At 36.5% G+C, this 18,682-nt stretch overlaps 1 protein-coding gene across 1 annotated transcript in view; it reads right to left on the bottom strand.

Annotated features, from left to right (window-relative positions):
• Positions 1-4,081: 4,081 nt before the first annotated feature.
• Positions 4,082-18,682, bottom strand: part of LOC107551790 (xyloside xylosyltransferase 1) — a 44,581-nt gene continuing 29,980 nt past the window's right edge. The window contains exon 5 of the mRNA XM_016233515.1: positions 4,082-4,750. Coding sequence (XP_016089001.1) covers positions 4,354-4,750 — 397 coding nt within the window. The 3' untranslated portion in view covers positions 4,082-4,353. The remainder of the gene's footprint in view (positions 4,751-18,682) is intronic.

Genomic DNA, 18,682 nt, shown 5'->3' with positions numbered 1-18,682 from the left:
AATAAAGTGTTACCAAGAATTTAAGCATCCCAACACTATAATGTACAACATAAAAAAAAATAAAATAAACACACATCACATTCATTTTGATTTGTTGACGATTATGCTACCATTCAAAAGAGTGGGGTCAGAAAGATTTTTTTTGTAATGTTTTTTGTCACTTATGATCACCAAGGCTGACTTTATTTGAAATACAGTAAAAACAATGAAATTATTTATTCCTATGATGGCAAAGCTGAATTTTCCTCCAGTAAACATTACTCCAGTCTTCAGTGTTACATGATCCTTCAGAAATCATTCCAATATGCTGATATGGTGCTCAAGAAACATTTCATATTATTATCAATGTTAAAAACTGCTTTTTGTATTATTATTATTATTATTTAACATTTTTAATAGAAAATTGAAAATAACAGCATTCATTTGAAATACAAATCTTTTGTAACAACGTGAAAGTCGTTTCTGATACTTTATCAATTTAATGCATCCCTACTGAATAAAAGTATTTCTATTAGTTTCTATTTAAAAAAAATCTTGCTGACTCTAAGCCATACATTTACCACAATGTACATTTAACAGTCTTTTTAAATTATTGTTTTTAAAGATTAACTTAAAGTGAGCTTTAGATTATAGAGGATATGAGCTGCACAATTAAAACCAATATCGCCTGATAAATTAAAAAACGTATAATATCAGACTCCAGCAACCACCTACAAACCATTCAGAACATAATAGCAAAAAGTGCTGTGCAAGTGTAGTGCAAATTCCAACAAAGTTGGCGACAAGTTAAGCAGAGGTGAGCAAAATCCACATTGTCTTCAAAAATGCAAACATCTATAGTTGCCACTACTACAGACAACATAACAGTATCATGACACAAGGATCAGGGATAGATTCAATCCAAACAAACCAGGAAATAGTTGAATTGCAATCTTTTGGGGAGGTCAGGGGGTTAACCCTCAATTCTGCTGTTAATTTTAATCAAGTTGACATTAACTGCTTAAGATCTTTCAGGACTGCCACTCTGAGATGCTTTATACATAAATCATGTACATACAGGACTCCAAAAAACAACACAAGGGCATAAGAGAAACAGAGCAATGGGACAAAAGAAGATTCTCTGAAGCAGCTGAGAAACAGGAAGAAAATCATGATTGTGTTGTGAGGTGACAGAATTTAGGTCACAACACCACTTTGATTTCTTCGACACTCATGCTGCAAAACACTGCCAGCTCAGACAATGCTGTGAAAATTGGAACTGGTATAAAGGACACAGGCCTCCGCACAACACATAAGGATGCTTGATCAAATAAGCAAAACCCATCCTGGATATTCAACTGCAGAGCCATCTAAAAATTGAGAGAGCTTCACTTCAAAATGAAACTGATATAGCAATACTACAACATGCAAAAACATGTTTTTGACTACTGCTCATTTTTAATGCATAAAGAAAGAGAAATGTAATAGGATCTTAAGAAATAGGAGGAATTTTATTCAGACCACCAATACATTTGCATGGAGAGAATGATATATTAGATACGTTACAAATGTGATTTTCTTTCACTTCTGGAATTCTGTTCATTAGCTTTAATACATTCAATTTCTATGACACAACATATATTACACAAGTGTGTGTTTTACATTCAACACTCAAAATTGAACAACAAACAGGTGGATCTTTAGAAAGAATAACCTGTAGTATATAGAAGTCTAGCTTGTGGAGGTTGTATTAAATTTTCCTTATACTAAAACTTGTTTTATTCTATCAATCTTCCCTGAGAGATTCCTTTGGAAAACAAAAAGTTCATGGAAAACTAGGTAAACACAAAATACACATATGATTCGGTGTCGTTCATATAACCAACTGTTGCTGTGAATTGCATGCAACAATTTAGAGTCTTTTATGAGCCTATCGTTCAAAAGTTTGGGGTCAGTAAGATTTTTTTTTAAATAAATAAATTCATACTTTTATTCAGAAAGGATGCATTAAACTGATCAAATGTGAAAAATATTTATATTTCAAATAAATGCTGTTCTTTCTATTCATCAAATAATCCTAGAAAATTGTACCAGTTTCCACAAACAATATTAAGCAACACAACTGTTTTCAACATTGATAATAATAAGAAATGTTTCTACATTTTAAAACATATTCAAGGAGAAAACAGTTATTTTAAATTGTAATAATTTTTACAATATCACTGTTTTACTGTATTTTTGATCAATAAATGCAGCCCTGGTGATCATAAGAGACTTCTCTCCAAAAAATTACAAATCTTGCTTCCCCAAACTTTTGAACGATAACGTACAAATTGAGATTTACACCGAAATATGCCTTGCTCATCTTTCAGGAATGAGACACAATGAAAATTAATACAAAAGAAAGAAAACAGGAAAAAAGCGTGAATACTTCATGTGATGTGGTTAATTAGTTAAAGGGGTCATAGGATGCTACATGCACTTTTCCAAGTAGTTTGAACTGAAATGTGTGTTGGCAGTGTGTGTACACAACCCCCCTATAATGATAAAAATCCACCCAGTGGTTTTTAAAAAAAATCTGGTTAAATGTTTTCCCCTTTCTCAAATCGAGCTGTTTTTTACACTACCATTGAGAAATTTTAACCAAACTATGTTATAGACTTTTCATTAAGACCCCAAACAATCATATCAACTTGTGGAAAATGGGCATCCTATGACCCCTTTAAACATTTTGCTTTTAACTTGATCAGGCAAAAGCTGGTCTAAAATGGTTAGACAAAGCATGACCGCACTCCCAACAAAACAAAAAACTAATTCTTTGAAAATCCCAAAGACGCTTAACCTCACAAACTGGACACAGAAGAGCCTGACGTAGGATTTCATGGCTGCCTGCCAACACTTGTGAGGCCTCATTATAAGTTCTTTCTCTCCGTCTGCTGATTTGACATTGTTATTACGAGTATTTCACACAATCCCACAAAGTTTCGCAGCAACATCGCTCAATAAATGCCAGCCAACCACAACAGCTAGTGCTCTACCCTCGAAATCTAGTGTATATCCCCCTCAAGGCAGAGGCTGTTCCCTTTGGAATTCTCCAGCAAATCCCACTTCCACATTTCTCAGGCAGATCAGAGCACCTCGGCAAGAATGTTTTCTAGATGAGACCACTGATCAGATGTTCTAGATGCTATCTTGGCTGTTCTAAGGCGATTCAGTTGCACATCACAGAGAAAACGGATTTCCAACATCAGCGCATAAAAACTCAGGAAAGTGGGTCAACAACCCTTTCCACCCTGCTTTCATCACTGCATAAAAACATAGGAGTGAAGTGGAGAATGTGGCTTAAAGTGGGAACGCATTGCATTGAAAATAAAACCAGTAAAAATATACACATCAGCTCTCTCCACTTTTTAAAGCATGCATTACGAAGATAAGTGGCACCTCAATGTGACTGCAAGAGCGCAACTGCACCTGTAAACAATACACATTTTAACGTGAGGAAAATACTCTCTGATTGGCTCCTTCCCGGCTGTCTAAGAGCGATTTGATGAGACACCTGCATGAGGAAACTCAGACTACTGAGAGTCAAAGCCGCACTGCATTATTTAAACAGAGAAAAACAACTGGTATTTAAAGGGATAGTTCACCCAAAAATGAAAATTACCTCATGATTTACTCACCCTCAAGCCATTCTAGGTGTATATGACTTTCCACGTTCAGACGAATACAATTGGAGTTATATTACAAAATGTCCTGGCTCTTCCAAGCTTTATTATGGGAGTGAATGGGGGTCGAGATTTTGAAGCCCAAAAAAGTGCACCCATCCATCATATAAAGTGCTCCACACGGCTCTGGGGGGTTAATAAAGGCCTTCTGAAACGAAGCGATGCATTTGTGTGAGAAAAATATCAATATTTAAAACTTTATAAACCGTAATCTCTAGTTTCCGCTAACTGTCGTACTATACGCGCGTGTTCACTAGAGAGTGGTGTTCCAGCGGATGACGTAGGATATTTTTAATATAACTCCGATTGTGTTTGTCTGAAAGAAGAAAGTCATAAAACACCTAGGACGGCTTGAGGGTGAGTAAATCATGGGGTAATTTTCATTTTTGAGTGAACTATCCCTTTAAGTCAGAGACTTTTAGTAATTTTGGAAAGGTGCCAACAGCCTCAGTGGTGTTAAATGAATGATTCATGTGGTAATGGCTGGATTATATTGTGTAAATGTGATTAGTCATGGGAATGCTACACTATTAGCACCTCTAACAATGAGCCCCTTCTGCCTCGGTCCACTTGATTTAAAGTTTGTTCAAGATGTGCAAACAAAATGAGTTTAATCGAAAAGTTAGCATTCAAAGACGCACTTTGAACCTCAGTCATCAGGTATGGGAGTGTTGCAATTGCCGTGGTAGATGTGCACCGGCCCATCGCAGTAATAGTACAGCAGGAAGACGTCACCATACCCGTGTTCCCTCCACCATGTGCAAAGCTGTCGGTTCCAGCCGCAGGAAAGTAGGTAAAAGAGTTCCCTGTGCTCCATCCCGATCATTGTGAAGAAATCCTGATCGCCCAGGTGCCCCCGAAAGTGGTATTTCTCCGCGAGGCGAGCCACCCGCTCGGGCTCCAGAAGCTGGTTGTATAAGGTAGAGTGTCGCATGGCGTCAAGATTCAGAAGCATTACGCCGCTGTTGAAGCCGGGCAGACCATCTGGTGGAGGGTCACCCACATGGGACTTGGGATTCTCTTTGCGGTACTGCCAGAAAGTGTGCCTACAACACAGAGAAGACAATGCAAAGAAGAATTTAAGCAAAGAATTAGAGCGTTACTATCATACCTAGGTTTACTGATGTGAACAATCCCATAATTTTACCATATAACTCACAGCCCACATTTTACCCAAAAATGACACATTAACTGCAGCTGGTTGAGGAGAGGTCTGCTATTACTTTAAGTGATCAGACTAATGATTTCACCTTTTGGATAGATAAATAAATAAATAAAACCATTAAATTAAATAATAAATCTATTCTAATAAAGAAATGTAAGTGTACATTTAAAAATGTTATTTAAAAAAACAAAATAAAATAAAAAAAAATTATAAAAATTTTCTTTTGCAACAAATAAATACTAAAATAAAATTATAGAAATAAAATAAAATAATACACAAAAATAAAAAGTTTCCAAATGTAAAATAATAATAATAATAATACAATAGCACTTGCAATGGAGAAACCCCCTCCCATCATATCTAGGGATCAGACTATCATACGTAAGAGTGGGCTCTCTTAACTTTTGACACCTAGCAACCACCTAGCAATGCACTTACAACCATTGAGAACATTTCTGCAAAAGCATAGTACAACATTTCTGGACAAAAACATGATTCTGCTCATGTTTTTGTTCTGAAATGAATTATTTTTTTCAAATAGAGCTGTTTCTAGCTAAAGTGTTAATAACCAGGGTGACAGTAGTGCTGTTTCAGGGAGTAGATACTTCAGTGAAGAATAGAGAAGCTTTAAAAAAAGAAATAAATAAAATACAAAATACAAAAGAACACAGAAAACAGCAGAAGAACAATAGTTAAGGTGTAAAAACCAAGCATGAAGGCCTAACAATGTGTATTGGAAACTGAAGTTGGAAACTGAAAAATTAAATCTTGAGACTTTAACATGAGATTGACCCAAGGAAGTAAGCCTGAGGCTAACTCAACTTATAGACTGAGGCATGTGGAAAATCCTGAAAATCTCTAGCATGGTTTTTTTTTCTTTAAGTGAACTGAGATTTAGCGGTGATGCAGCGTGTGGGCTTGTTTAAGTCCAAGACCATGCACTGCTCATAACAGAAACCGTGGACTGCTGAAACCAAGCTTATTCAAAGTAGCTTTGATCCAGCAAATCAATGCCCCCAGCAGGGAATTCCTCAGAGCTTCTCCTGAAGTTCATAGATGCTCTCTTGCTTTAAAAAAGCCCAAGCTGGGAAGGAAACAACAAAGATTTCTGAAGCTCCTGGACTGTTCATTTGACAGCAGGAGAACAGAACCAGACAGGATGACACAATCTTGAAGCTTTTATCTTTCTCCCAGAGACTCCAATTTAGTGTAACTCCAGTCCATGGGAGCATTTCAGAGAGAACGCTTGCTCGAATCATCAGGAGCACAGGTAAACAAGAACATGACTGCAACACTAACTCAGAGGGCCCTGCCAGCGCTTTCATGGAGCTGCTTAAAGAGCTTCGTGAGATTCCTGTTCCTCTAAGAAGTCTTTTCATAAAGTTCAGGTATAAAGTTGTCGTTATTTTAATCTTTTCTATAAAGACTTGTTCTGCACACTTTGTTCTCTTAAATGCACACAACATAACTGTACATGTGCATTAAATTGTGTAAAATAAGGGACAAAGAAGTACGATTTGAAGCAGCGATTCACATCCAACAAATGAAAATTTGGTCATCGTTTGCTCACCCTCATGTTGTTCCACACCTGTATGAATTTCTTTCTAATGTGGAACACACAATATGAAATTTGAGGAATCCAAATCTGATAAAAAAAAAATACATGAATAATTGTATTTTTATTTTCTCCAAATGTATATATATGCTCCAAATAATGCACAAATTGAAGATGAAAAGAAATAATAAAAATAAATGAATGAATGCATGCTTTAAGTTTAAATCAAATAATAAATAATTACAATGAAAAACAAACCACCAAATGAGATGAGCAACGACAGATTTTTAGTGAATAAACTTCTGTATTTCTGACATTAATAATTGTATTTTTATTAATTGTATTTTTATTTTCTGTATTTTATCGTTTATTTTTTATTTCCTCCGAACAACATTCAAACTGAAAGTAAAAAAAATATACACACACGCACACACACACACATATACATATATATGTGTATGTGTGTTTAAATTTAAATCAAATACTCAACTATAACAAAGAAAAAGATATCCCCAAATAGGATTTGAGAGCAACAACAGATTTTCAGTGAAAAAAAAAACACTTCTGCATGTGTTCATGGGTTAAATAGAATATTTGTCCTTGCTCAGTTTTTTGATTGGAAAAGAGCAGCAAAATGATTCTTCACATATTTAATGTTCCACAGAAGAAAGTCATACTGGTCTGCAATGCCATGAGAAAATTAAGATTATTATTTTGGGATGAGCTATCAATCACTACACTAAAAACAGCAAGAAGAAGAGTGATAAAACACTTCTGTGCATCTCTTTCCCTTTGATTCCAGCACCTGCGGATCTGAGGTGGCATGACACAGAATATTTAGGCCACTCTCTGCGAGTCTTCTTCTAATTAAATATTCATGAGGAGATACAGTACTCTGAAAAATGCTGCATGTCAGATGTAAGGGCATGGCTGAGGCACTCTGGGTCAGGATGAACATGTGACTGGGCCGTCCCTAATGAATGAAGCTACAGAAAGATCCCAATTATAGCTGCGTTATTCAGTCTTTAAATGGAATTTGTGAAGTCAGAGTTGAAAACAGCGGGTGTCACCACGCAAATGCGCATCAACAGTGTGGGTTGAGAGAGCAAAATGGCAACTTCCTGTGCTGTCTTTCCAGCTCAGCATCGGCACTTTAACACAAAAACTTTTCCCTGCTGTTTAACGGCCTCCCCCATTAAATCCAGAGGAATGTCACATGGCACTTCCACATTTCATGTCTAGTTTTAGTGTCTTTTTTTACAAGTGGCAAGACCTATATGTCTGTTTGAGAGGATGTACGTGCTCTGCTGCACAAATCAAGGAGAATTCATCACCATTAACAACTGGATGGCATTTTGCTGTACATGTGACTCAGGAAAGGAAATGCATGTATTTTGGCATTATGCAAACAAGTAAACTATACAATGGTACTTTTCCAAATAAAAAAGTTGAATGCTAGCTATACATTAAATGCTAGCTATAAAAATAGTATCAGAAAATAGAGCATGTTTGCTTACATGTTTGAGCCGAACTCAGACCCCAAATCGGCGACGACATGAGACAACCAACCACCTCCTCAAACGAGCTTAAAACAGGATGTTTTAGAATGGTAATTCATGTTTTTTTTTTCAAACACCGAATGCAGTAAATACAAACCTGACCAGCCGAGCGTTTGCGATCACGTGAACTTGAAGACACTTGTATAAATGCGGATGGGTGACATGAATGGAAATGATTTCAGATTGGCAATGTAGTATTTGGATTCTGTATTCTGTACTGTACTTTCCTGCGCTCAAACCTGCCAATCTAAAGGATCAAACGCCCGTGTATTGCGTTTGAGGCAATTTGTGAATTAGCATAGACTTAGTCTAAATAAAACAATTTGCAACTGTTACTATTATTACATTTGTATATACAAAACTTTGTGTTATGCTTGTTATAGAGTGTGTGACGTCACGTCAATGATGTAGTTTCAGATCCAGACTGAACAGCGTTTTCTCGACATGTTTCCGTGTTGTTGTTGCTCAGCAATGGCATGGACGCGATATTGTCCTGGGGGTTTGGCAAAAGGAGAGTGGGACTGTGGGCAGTGCTCGGGGGGGGGGACTGAAGGCGGTGGGCAGTGACGGAGTAGTTCTGACGTCACCTTTTTACGGAAGTCACAATGATTCGTGAAAAATCACAGCTAATTTATGCAGGCTGTGTGCATTTGACTGTGGATTGACTGTTTTGAAACTTATGGTAGATGATAGGTAGATGTGATCAGCTGAGAATCAGCTGATGCAAGCTTGACTCACGTGACCTGCCAGAACTAACGCTAAAGCTTAATTTTTGACAATATGGGACCTTTAAAATTTAGGCGTTTGCTAGGGTGTTCTGGGTGGTTGTGCAGCAAGATACAAATCAAATTTTAATATTTAGCTTTGTTTTGTTCAGAAGCCCAACTGTAAGAACGAGCAGCAGTAACAGTGAAGCTACCCTTAGGAAACACCACTAACGAGGCAATAATTTCCACTGCATCTTAACAGCTAATAGGTCCAGTGGGCTTTTACACCTGAAATAAATATTTCCGTCAAACTGTTTCATTCTGGGAAGAGCCTAGGAAATTACAGCATCATGCACTTATAAACAAACCATTTTTCATGTCAGAATACAAAAATTAAAAACAGTATTTTGAAAATGCATATAGTGCTACTGCAGTGAAAATCACAGTGTGGCTTGTATGTCAAAGAGCCACTCACCTGACACAGCAACACACTGCAATCAAAGCTCGGAGGTGCTCTGTATTTCATAGATTTCTCCTTTATTAAAAACAAATGAAATGCTAATGGATTTGGTTTTTAGTACATTAGAACCGGTGTGAAAATGAGAACACAAAAAAGGGACATAAAATTACCACCCTATTAAGGCGCCCATTGTGACAGAAAGGAAGGACGCTTTATTCACCAGAAAAGTTTGACTTCCTGTCACTATCAAACACACATTTTTGACAACATTTAATGAAATATGCAAATTTATAAGGATAAGTTAACACTCAAGCCTAAGAAACGCAATGTTGCTGGTCTGACAAATTCCTTTTAAGTGACAGACTGCTTGTCACTTTATGTTGCTAACTCATGGTTTTAGCAAAATGGTGAAGTTTTCAAATAATCCAGTCTGGTTGGCTGCAGCTTTAGGTGTGGTTTACAGTCAGGGCAGCCTGTTAGGCAATGTTTGAGGCAGCTTTTTTTCATCTTTTTTTGCCATTCGTCCTCAATCATTTGAGGATGTCTGTGTCTCAGGAGGAGGTCTGGAGTTTCAGCGCACACCTGCCACTGGGAAATGATCTGCTATTTGCCTCAAGCAAAGAAAGTCAAGCACCCATTTGAAATATGTCAAATAGCAGCTCTCGGAAAAAATGAAAGAACAATCTGTACCAAGTTCTCTGTGTTTTACATGAACAGAAAGTTCTCTGTGCACCAAAAAACAGGTTTGGAAACAAAAATAATACTGTCGTCTTTAATGCACAGTCCTCTAATAATGCCAGATGAACACTGTAAAACACACACACACACAGTCAGGAAATCTTTATCTGTTAAGCTTCTTTTAACATAACGCAATGCTTAATACAAAGTACAGGTAAAACATCTATGAAAGATAAATTCAATCTTCTTTTTTCATATTAATACAGTACACTGTGCCATATTTTTATGGACTTACTTATGCTTTATATACTTTATGTATTGAGAAAAAAACTCTATAATGTGCATGGCTTTTTTTGGGTTGTTTTGATTAAGTAATAATAACTTAAACAAATACAGCTAATTTACAAAATTAAAGTTCATTGAAAGTATGTTTTTTTTTTTTTTACATATTAAAAGTTTGTTTTATAGCAAAAGCAGATAACTCCACATTTCATGTTTTAGAGTTTAAAAAACACTGGTTTAATCTTTGCAAGCTCCTCAGATGACGTTGTTGTCTCTGTGATCATAAACTGTATGGATGTGATTACACGCAATACACGGAGCTTTTCCCTCACCATTGTAAAGCGCTGCTTTTGCAAGGTTCCGTGAAAACGTTTCAGCTTTTATTTTCCTTTTTCGTCCTGAAGAAGATATCACAGGTTTATTAAGTTCGTAGAAATGATCCATCCTCGATCACTTTTAGTCAGCTTTGACGAAACTTCTCTCAGCTAGCACATCTTTTCAAGGTGAAAGTAGCCTTGTCACCTGACCTGAATACAGCGCGCTGATTCGCTAAAATGGACTTATCGGCTTCGGTTAAAAAACAACAAGGGCGCTTGTCGGCTTCTGCAGTAAAACGTGAACTCGCGATGCCTTGAAAGTGGAAAAAACCCCGGCTTTTTTGACAAAACATGTTTAGGGTTCAGATTTCGCTATATGTGGAGAATAATGCACGGCAATCAGCTTTTTTTTTTTTTTTTTAAAGTGGCGTCTATCAGTTTTTGCAAATGAACTATATTATATATATATATATATATATACATATATATATATATATATATATATATATATATATATATATATATATATATATATATATAGATTTCTATTTATAAAAAAAATACATTAAATTATATATAAAAATTTAAATGATGTATAAAAAATTATACATAAATATGTAAAATATGCTTTTATATGACATTAAACATTTTAATTCATTATTGAAATCTATCAGTAAAAATTGTGTAGTGTGTGTAATAAAATATTTTATCCAATATTTGCATATGCTACGAATGATCTGTGCTTATTAAGAGTGGTGGCGCATCAAATTCTATTATGTGACAGACACAGTTGCTGTTCATATCAAATGCCCCAAATTGGCCACTTACATACTTCCTTGACCATTAGGATACTGCCGTAAAAATTAGCTCACTAGCGTTTTAGAAAAAGCTACACTCCAAAACATAAATAGACATTAGACAAACTCAAACAATAGGGATAAGGATGATGAAGCCCACTGGGAACAGGGACCAAAGTTCAAAAGTTCACTGCCGGCTGACCGTGCAACTTTTAATCTCGACAAAGCCCTTGCTAAAGTTCAAAGCTGAATACTGTTATCTGATCTGCTATGATTATGATACAGACAGAAGAAGCTGAGATTCGAGCAGCGTCATCATGAGCATGACAATGACTATACACTCAAGTACAATGGTGAACTATTGCTTAAGACATAATATGATTAACTTGTACATCTCATAAAACTACAAATCATAAAACTACATAAAACAACAACAACAACAAAATATCAAACACAAAAAATGCGTTTACAATTAAATCAGTGTGGTAAGTTAAGATAAGAGTGGCTGGTATTCCCTGCAAAGTATGCGAACAGAATAAGGAAGAGGAATCTTATGCAACAGGTTTGTGAAATATTAAACACAGCACTCTGAGAAGCCAGCTGAATTTTAATGCGTCATCAAAGATGAGCATTTCATCGGTGTTGGCAACCGCTGAACGAGGCCACGGGAAGCCCTATCCATCAACGCTCAGCTCTAGATTTCAGGAACTAACTGGGACGGAGGAAAAGAATGATTGGAGGGGAATAGAATGAGCGAGAGAACAGACAGGAAAGAAACGAGCCTGATGGAGGGAAAACAGGGGAAATTAATCCTTGTGAAAACCTGCATAAATTCTGGCATAAAATTCAGATTAAATCGAGGCAAGAAAGTTAACAAACAACGAGATTTGATCTGTGGTCGGATGATATTTCCATAATAACACTCTTTGAATGCACATGGATCATAGTTAAATAGCATACCAAAAAAGATTTTAAAAAATCTTGTTTATAGATTCCCATGATGCAGAAAACATGGACAGAATAGCGGAATTGAGTAAAAAAATGTCACATGAATTTGGCAAAATTTGAATTAATCAAAAGTAGGGCTGTAAGGCTAGTTTCTGTGAACATTAAATCGCAAAAAGCTACAATATATTATATATATATATATATATATACTGTATATACAGTGGGGCAAAAAAGTATTTAGTCAGCCACCAATTGTGCAAGTTCTCCCACTTAACAAAGGCTACCATCAGTAACACACTGCGCCGCCAGGGACTCAAATCCTGCAGTGCCAGACGTGTCCCCCTGCTTAAGCCAGTACATGTCCAGGTGTCAGGTTGGATGGTAAACGTTGGTGGACAGCCATTTTTAGGTCTCTCCAGAGATGCTCAATTGGGTTTAAGTCAGGGCTCTGGCTGGGCCATTCAAGAACAGTCACAGAGTTGTTGTGAAGCCACTCCTTCGTTATTTTAGCTGTGTGCTTAGGGTCATTGTCTTGTTGGAAGGTAAACCTTTGGCCCAGTCTGAGGTCCTGAGCACTCTGGAGAAGGTTTTCGTTTAGGATATCCCTGTACTTGGCCGCATTCATCTTTCCCTTGATTGCAACCAGTCGTCCTGTCCCTGCAGCTGAAAAACACCCCCACAGCATGATGCTGCCACCACCATGCTTCACTGTTGGGACTGTATTGGACAGGTGATGAGCAGTGCCTGGTTTTCTCCACACATACCGCTTAGAATTAAGGCCAAAAGTTCTATCTTGGTCTCATCAGACCAGATAATCTTATTTCTCACCATCTTGGAGTCCTTCAGGTGTTTTTTCATGTGTCTTGCACTGAGGAGAGGCTTCCGTCGGGCCACTCTGCCATAAAGCCCCGACTGGTGGAGGGCTGCAGTGATGGTTGACTTTCTACAACTTTCTCCCATCTCCCGACTGCATCTCTGGAGCTCAGCCACAGTGATCTTTGGGTTCTTCTTTACCTCTCTCACCAAGGCTCTTCTCCCCCGATAGCTCAGTTTGGCCGGATGGCCAGCTCTAGGAAGGGTTCTGGTCGTCCCAGATGTCTTCCATTTAAGGATTATGGAGGCCGCTGTGCTCTTAGGAACCTTAAGTGCAGCAGAATTTTTTTTGTAACCTTGGCCAGATCTGTGCCTTGCCACAATTCTGTCTCTGAGCTCTTCAGGCAGTTCCTTTGACCTTATGATTCTCATTTGCTCTGACATGCACTGTGAGTTGTAAGGTCTTATATAGACAGGTGTGTGGCTTTGCTAATCAAGTCCAATCAGTATAATCAAACACAGCTTGACTCAAATGAAGGTGTAGAACCATCTCCAGGATGATCAGAAGAAATGGACAGCACCTGCGTTAAATATATGAGTGTCACAGCAAAGGGTCTGAATACTTAGGACCATGTGATATTTCAGTTTTTCTTTTTTAATAAATCTGCAAAAATGTCAACAATTCTGTGTTTTTCTGTCAATATGGGGTGCTGTGTGTACATTAATGAGGAAAAAAAATTAACAAATGATTTTAGCAAATGGCTGCAATATAACAAAGAGTGAAAAATTTAAGGGGGTCTGAATACTTTCCGTACCCACTGTATATATACATATAGACACTACCTATTTATTTCTGTGACTAATAAAACGCAAAAACACATTTAAACATATTTACATATAGGCCTGTCACAGTAACAACTTTTTGTTGTGTGATATATTGCCCCAGAAATAATTGCGATAAGCGATATTATTGTCATTTTAAAGACCATTTTATGCCACTGAGTATATAATCATAATGTAACGGCATAATAATGCAAGAAGGCCTACACACTTCCAAACGACAACAAACTTTACATTTTTAAGAATATTTAGATCATAGAAATTAAGTATCAAAATATTAGATACCTTAAAAAAACTTGAATAAATAGTAAATAAACATTTTCTAACAAAAAGTGCAAAGTAACAAGTAGAAAAAAAGAGAAAAATTCACAAAGAACTTGTTTGGAGATTTTTCCATCTACAGATTTTTCCTGACCTTTTTTTCTCTGTAAATTAAGGGTGCACTGTATTGCTGAAAAACACAATCACTACTTGGCAGTCAGATGTCCGTATGCACAAAGGCACACATCCCTAAACAAGACCACATCTGCAGATGAAACTTTTTTTGTAGAAGCATTTTTTAAGTTTGAACTAGCACCTCATGTCTACACGTTACATACGAGAAGCTGCAAAAGACTGAGGCGCAAGTGGAATGTACAAAACATGGTGACATTAATTTTTAAGTAACTATAATGGGCGATATATTGCGTCAGCAAAAATTATTGAGGTCATGTACATATATTGCGCGATAAGTTGATATATTGATTATTGCAACAGGCCTATTTACATATTTAAATATGAAGTTATGTTACTACACCCCACCAAAATGAAATTTTGGTTTAACTTGAAAAAATGACAGAAATATATTGCTACTTCACAGTACAATGTACTTTACAAAATAATAATATGTTTTTTTTGGTAAAATTTTTTAAAGGAATATCTTTTAAGTTTTATACATTTATCTGACTACCACCACTGATAATACATTTGTATTACATCATAAAATACCGAATCCAGAAACACGAAATGCAACATAGGATTTCTGAAAAACAAGCACATTTCATAGAGAACTATTGTCTCTATAGTTATAGTTATGTTAAAATTTCAGATTGATGAATTCAACTGACTAGACATCCTTTCTGATTATTAAAATATTAAACATTTAAAATTGAACCCAGAAATATCCAAATGGAAAACACAGAATGTAGGAAGAAATAAAATGTATTTCATAGGGCCCTATGTTCCCTGATGACACGGCACCAGCTTCTCTGCAACATCAAATACAGTAAGTGAGAGCAGGATGGGCACAGATGCAGTAAGTGACGTAGATCCGGAGCCGGACTGTTTACGGACTAGACACGGGTCTTAATTTGCAGACCCTGAGGCTGGACAAAGCCCTCTAGTTACATCCAAGTACTGATAGAAATCTGTTTGTATAGACAGGAGTCCTGTCAGCGCTACCACAAGGCTTGGCTGTTTCTGCAATCACTTCCTGTCCTGAAAGAAAAAAGCCTGGCATAAGCTCACAACTCATGAGAGAAAAAAAAAACTGGAACATTTTAACGACTGGTGTAGCTCCAATGAATGTTCTTACGTCATCAAAACCCTGATACTGGAAAAATCAAGCTTCTGATCTCTTTATATTTCACGTGGAAGTAGGTTTGACAAACTGACTGGAAATTGAATAAGACCTCAACAGAAAAACAACGAAACACACACACAGCCCAGTTCAATGCATATTATCATGCAAATTTAGCATACATAAAAATATATATATTCTATAACAATGCAACTATGCACAGACTTTTAACATAAATTTGGCTAAAAGGTTTTACACCGGTTGCCCTACATAGCCTGTTAGCACTCTTTGGTAAATCATAATTATAGCATAAAAGTCATAACTATGACATGATAAAAAGACAAGAGATTATTACATAAATCAAAACTTGTGAATTATGAGTAGATTACAAATATGAATTAGTATCACATAATTTTGACCTTTTGTTATCATTTTGACTTATGAGATACTAATTCATATTTACGAGATAAATTGAAAGGGGCAAATTCAAAACAGAGATATTTAAATATATTAAGTCAAAACTGAGACAAAAATGTATATCACAAATATGAATTAGTATTTCATAATTTTGACTTTTGAGATTCCAATTAATATTTGAGATAAATTGAAACTATTATATAAAGTCAAAATGATGAGATACTAATTCATGATTTTTTTTTTTTACATAATTATGAGTATTTATCTCAGAATTTTAACTTTTATGTATACTGTAGCATAAAAACATAAGTCTCTGACTCTGTCATAATTACCAATGCATGATTATTTTTTTCTTATCGGGTGGAAATGTGTTTCCATACAGTGTATATACATGCATCACAGGAAAATTAAAAAAAAAAGTGATATTTCCATTTCTTTCATAGGTGGCTCATATTTCATCTTAGCTCTTTGCTGACACTGCTGACTTATCAAACAAGTACAATAACTTTTGGTATTCAAGTTGTTTGTAGAAATGACTGTGGGACAGTCATAATTTGTGTAAAAATGTATATAAATAATTTTCACACAAAAAAATATAGAAATTCTTTGGTAATTCACTCTCTCTTTAGATTTTCATAGCTTAAATAGTAATGATTTAAAAATGTGCAATGTATGTGACCATAAAACAAACAAAAAAATATTTTTAGATACTTCAGGGAAGCCTTCATCAGACAAGCAGGAATTCCAGTTATTCTGTGAGCACACGGACAGTCTGACCGAACTGCCAGATCTGCACATGCCAAGATTAATGACAAGCTACATCCAGCTGGAGCAGAGTTGTTTTGTGCTTGAGCAAACATTGTAAAATTCTTCAGTCTGATGCTTCCATTCCATGCTGGAAAAACAATCTTTAGTCACAATGATTGAGAAGACATAAACATAGGCTATGAAGCTGAGAGAGATTTACATGTGTAATGACTGAACATGTGTAAAGTAACACAGACTGACAGCACCTTAAATGGTAGTCTGTAGACAGGACACGCTGCTGCTGTAATTAATGCAGACAGCGGACAGGCCCTTCACAGCTCACAGCAGAGAAAATGACACAAGAACACTGCTTAAACGATAGATGCTGGACAAGTGCTCATCAACAAAACACCAGTGGCTTCTCCCAGACAAGCATGCACACACAGCAAAAGAACATCAATATCAGAGAACACTGGCACAAAAGCTTCTGTTACGGTGAAACTGTTCAAAAAGAACACTGCCAGACAAGACAGAACACACTGGACATTAAACCATTTCTAGAAAGTCTGCTTGGCCGTGGTGTAAAAAAATATAATAATAAATAAATAAAAAATGCTAGCCTTGTTTTATAAAAATTATTTCACAAAATAAGACTGCCAAAGTCAAAAGGATTTTTTTAAAAACAGTTTTACTGTTTTATTTCTATTTCTACTGTTGGAAATCATTGGATTAGTTGCAATTATTTTATTCTATTAGAAGCTCTAGATTTTAACAGAAAATTATTCAAATACATTTGGACAAAATGAGAAATGTTCACTTAATTTATAAAAGAAAATCACTTAATTAACATCAAACCCTACTGTACAAAAGTTTGGTAACCGCATTCATTTCTAAAAAAACCCAAAAAACTTATTTTTATTTAGCAAGGATGCATTAAAGAGCAGGCCATATGGTATTTTAAAGTGTCCTAATATTGTGTTAGAGTCCCCTACAACAGGTTTAAATGCATCTAAGGTCAGAAAAGTAATTTTCTCAGAATATACATTTAATATTAGAGTCATTTGCCAATGATTTCTAAACGATTCGTTCCAAGTAAGTTCGGAGCAAACCCCTCCCTTCCATAAGCCTACTATGCTCTGATTGGTCAGCTGGCCAAGCCTGTTTTGATTGGCACAGAGAGGAGTCCTTGAGCAAGTTAGCGAGCACTACCATTGACAAAGCACCTTTACATAAAACAATAATATAGTGCTCCAGTCCATTCTTAAAATAATGACATCAAATACGAAAACACTTATGCAAGCGAATCATGCCCACAGCTAAAGTTTAGCTGCTAAACTGTGAACACTTAAAGGGGTCCTATTATGCTCTTTTACAAAGTCTTGATTTTGTTTTGGGGGTGTACTAGAACATGCTCTCATGCTTGGTGGTTCGAAAAACGCATTATTTTTCACATAATTTACATTATTAAAATACCTTTCTCCCCATCCTGGCACAAACAGCTCGATTGTTCCGGCTTTGATGAAGGTCCACCTTCCGAAAAACAAAATGTGTTGTGATTGGTTAGCTGTCCCAGTGCGTTGTGATTGGCGAACAGCTTAGACAGTGTTTCATTACTGCCTTGCTCCGTCTTTCAACAAAAACTTTTTGGCGAATTCGGCACTGTACTCCCTCATGTTGTGGAAGCTGTCCTCAGTAAAATGTGCAGCACACAATAGCAAATTGGGGTTATAATGCTCAGGAACAGAGTTAAAAAATAAATTGCAACCACTGTTTCCTGACATCATCCGCTTTCGGAAGCCCAAACAAAGACGTTTGGGCACGGAGGTGAAAAAAAACAGCGTTTCAGGCAGTCGCGCACCGGACGAGAAGCGCAGCATCGCGCCACGTCTTTAAAATTCAAATACATTATTTTCTATGAGTGTAGGCACACCGGCGGTGCCGTTCGGCATCTGTCCGCGGCACCCAGCTACATCGTGTTATACTTGTAAGAATTGTTCTAGACATGCAGAAAATTTGAAGCTACAGCACAGCAACTCTTTTCTTGGTTTTCTCTGATGTACTAACTCTGCAGCAGCACTTCTTCTTCGTCGTCTCGTCTGATGCACTCACTCAACCAAGCATTCTAACCACAACCT

Source organism: Sinocyclocheilus grahami, unplaced genomic scaffold, assembly GCF_001515645.1.
Source record: "Sinocyclocheilus grahami isolate Dianchi unplaced genomic scaffold, SAMN03320097.WGS_v1.1 scaffold433.1, whole genome shotgun sequence".
NCBI classification, from domain to species: Eukaryota; Metazoa; Chordata; class Actinopteri; order Cypriniformes; family Cyprinidae; genus Sinocyclocheilus; species Sinocyclocheilus grahami.
The sequence above is the reverse complement of the archived record's forward strand: the minus strand, read 5'-3'. Positions and strand labels throughout refer to the sequence as shown.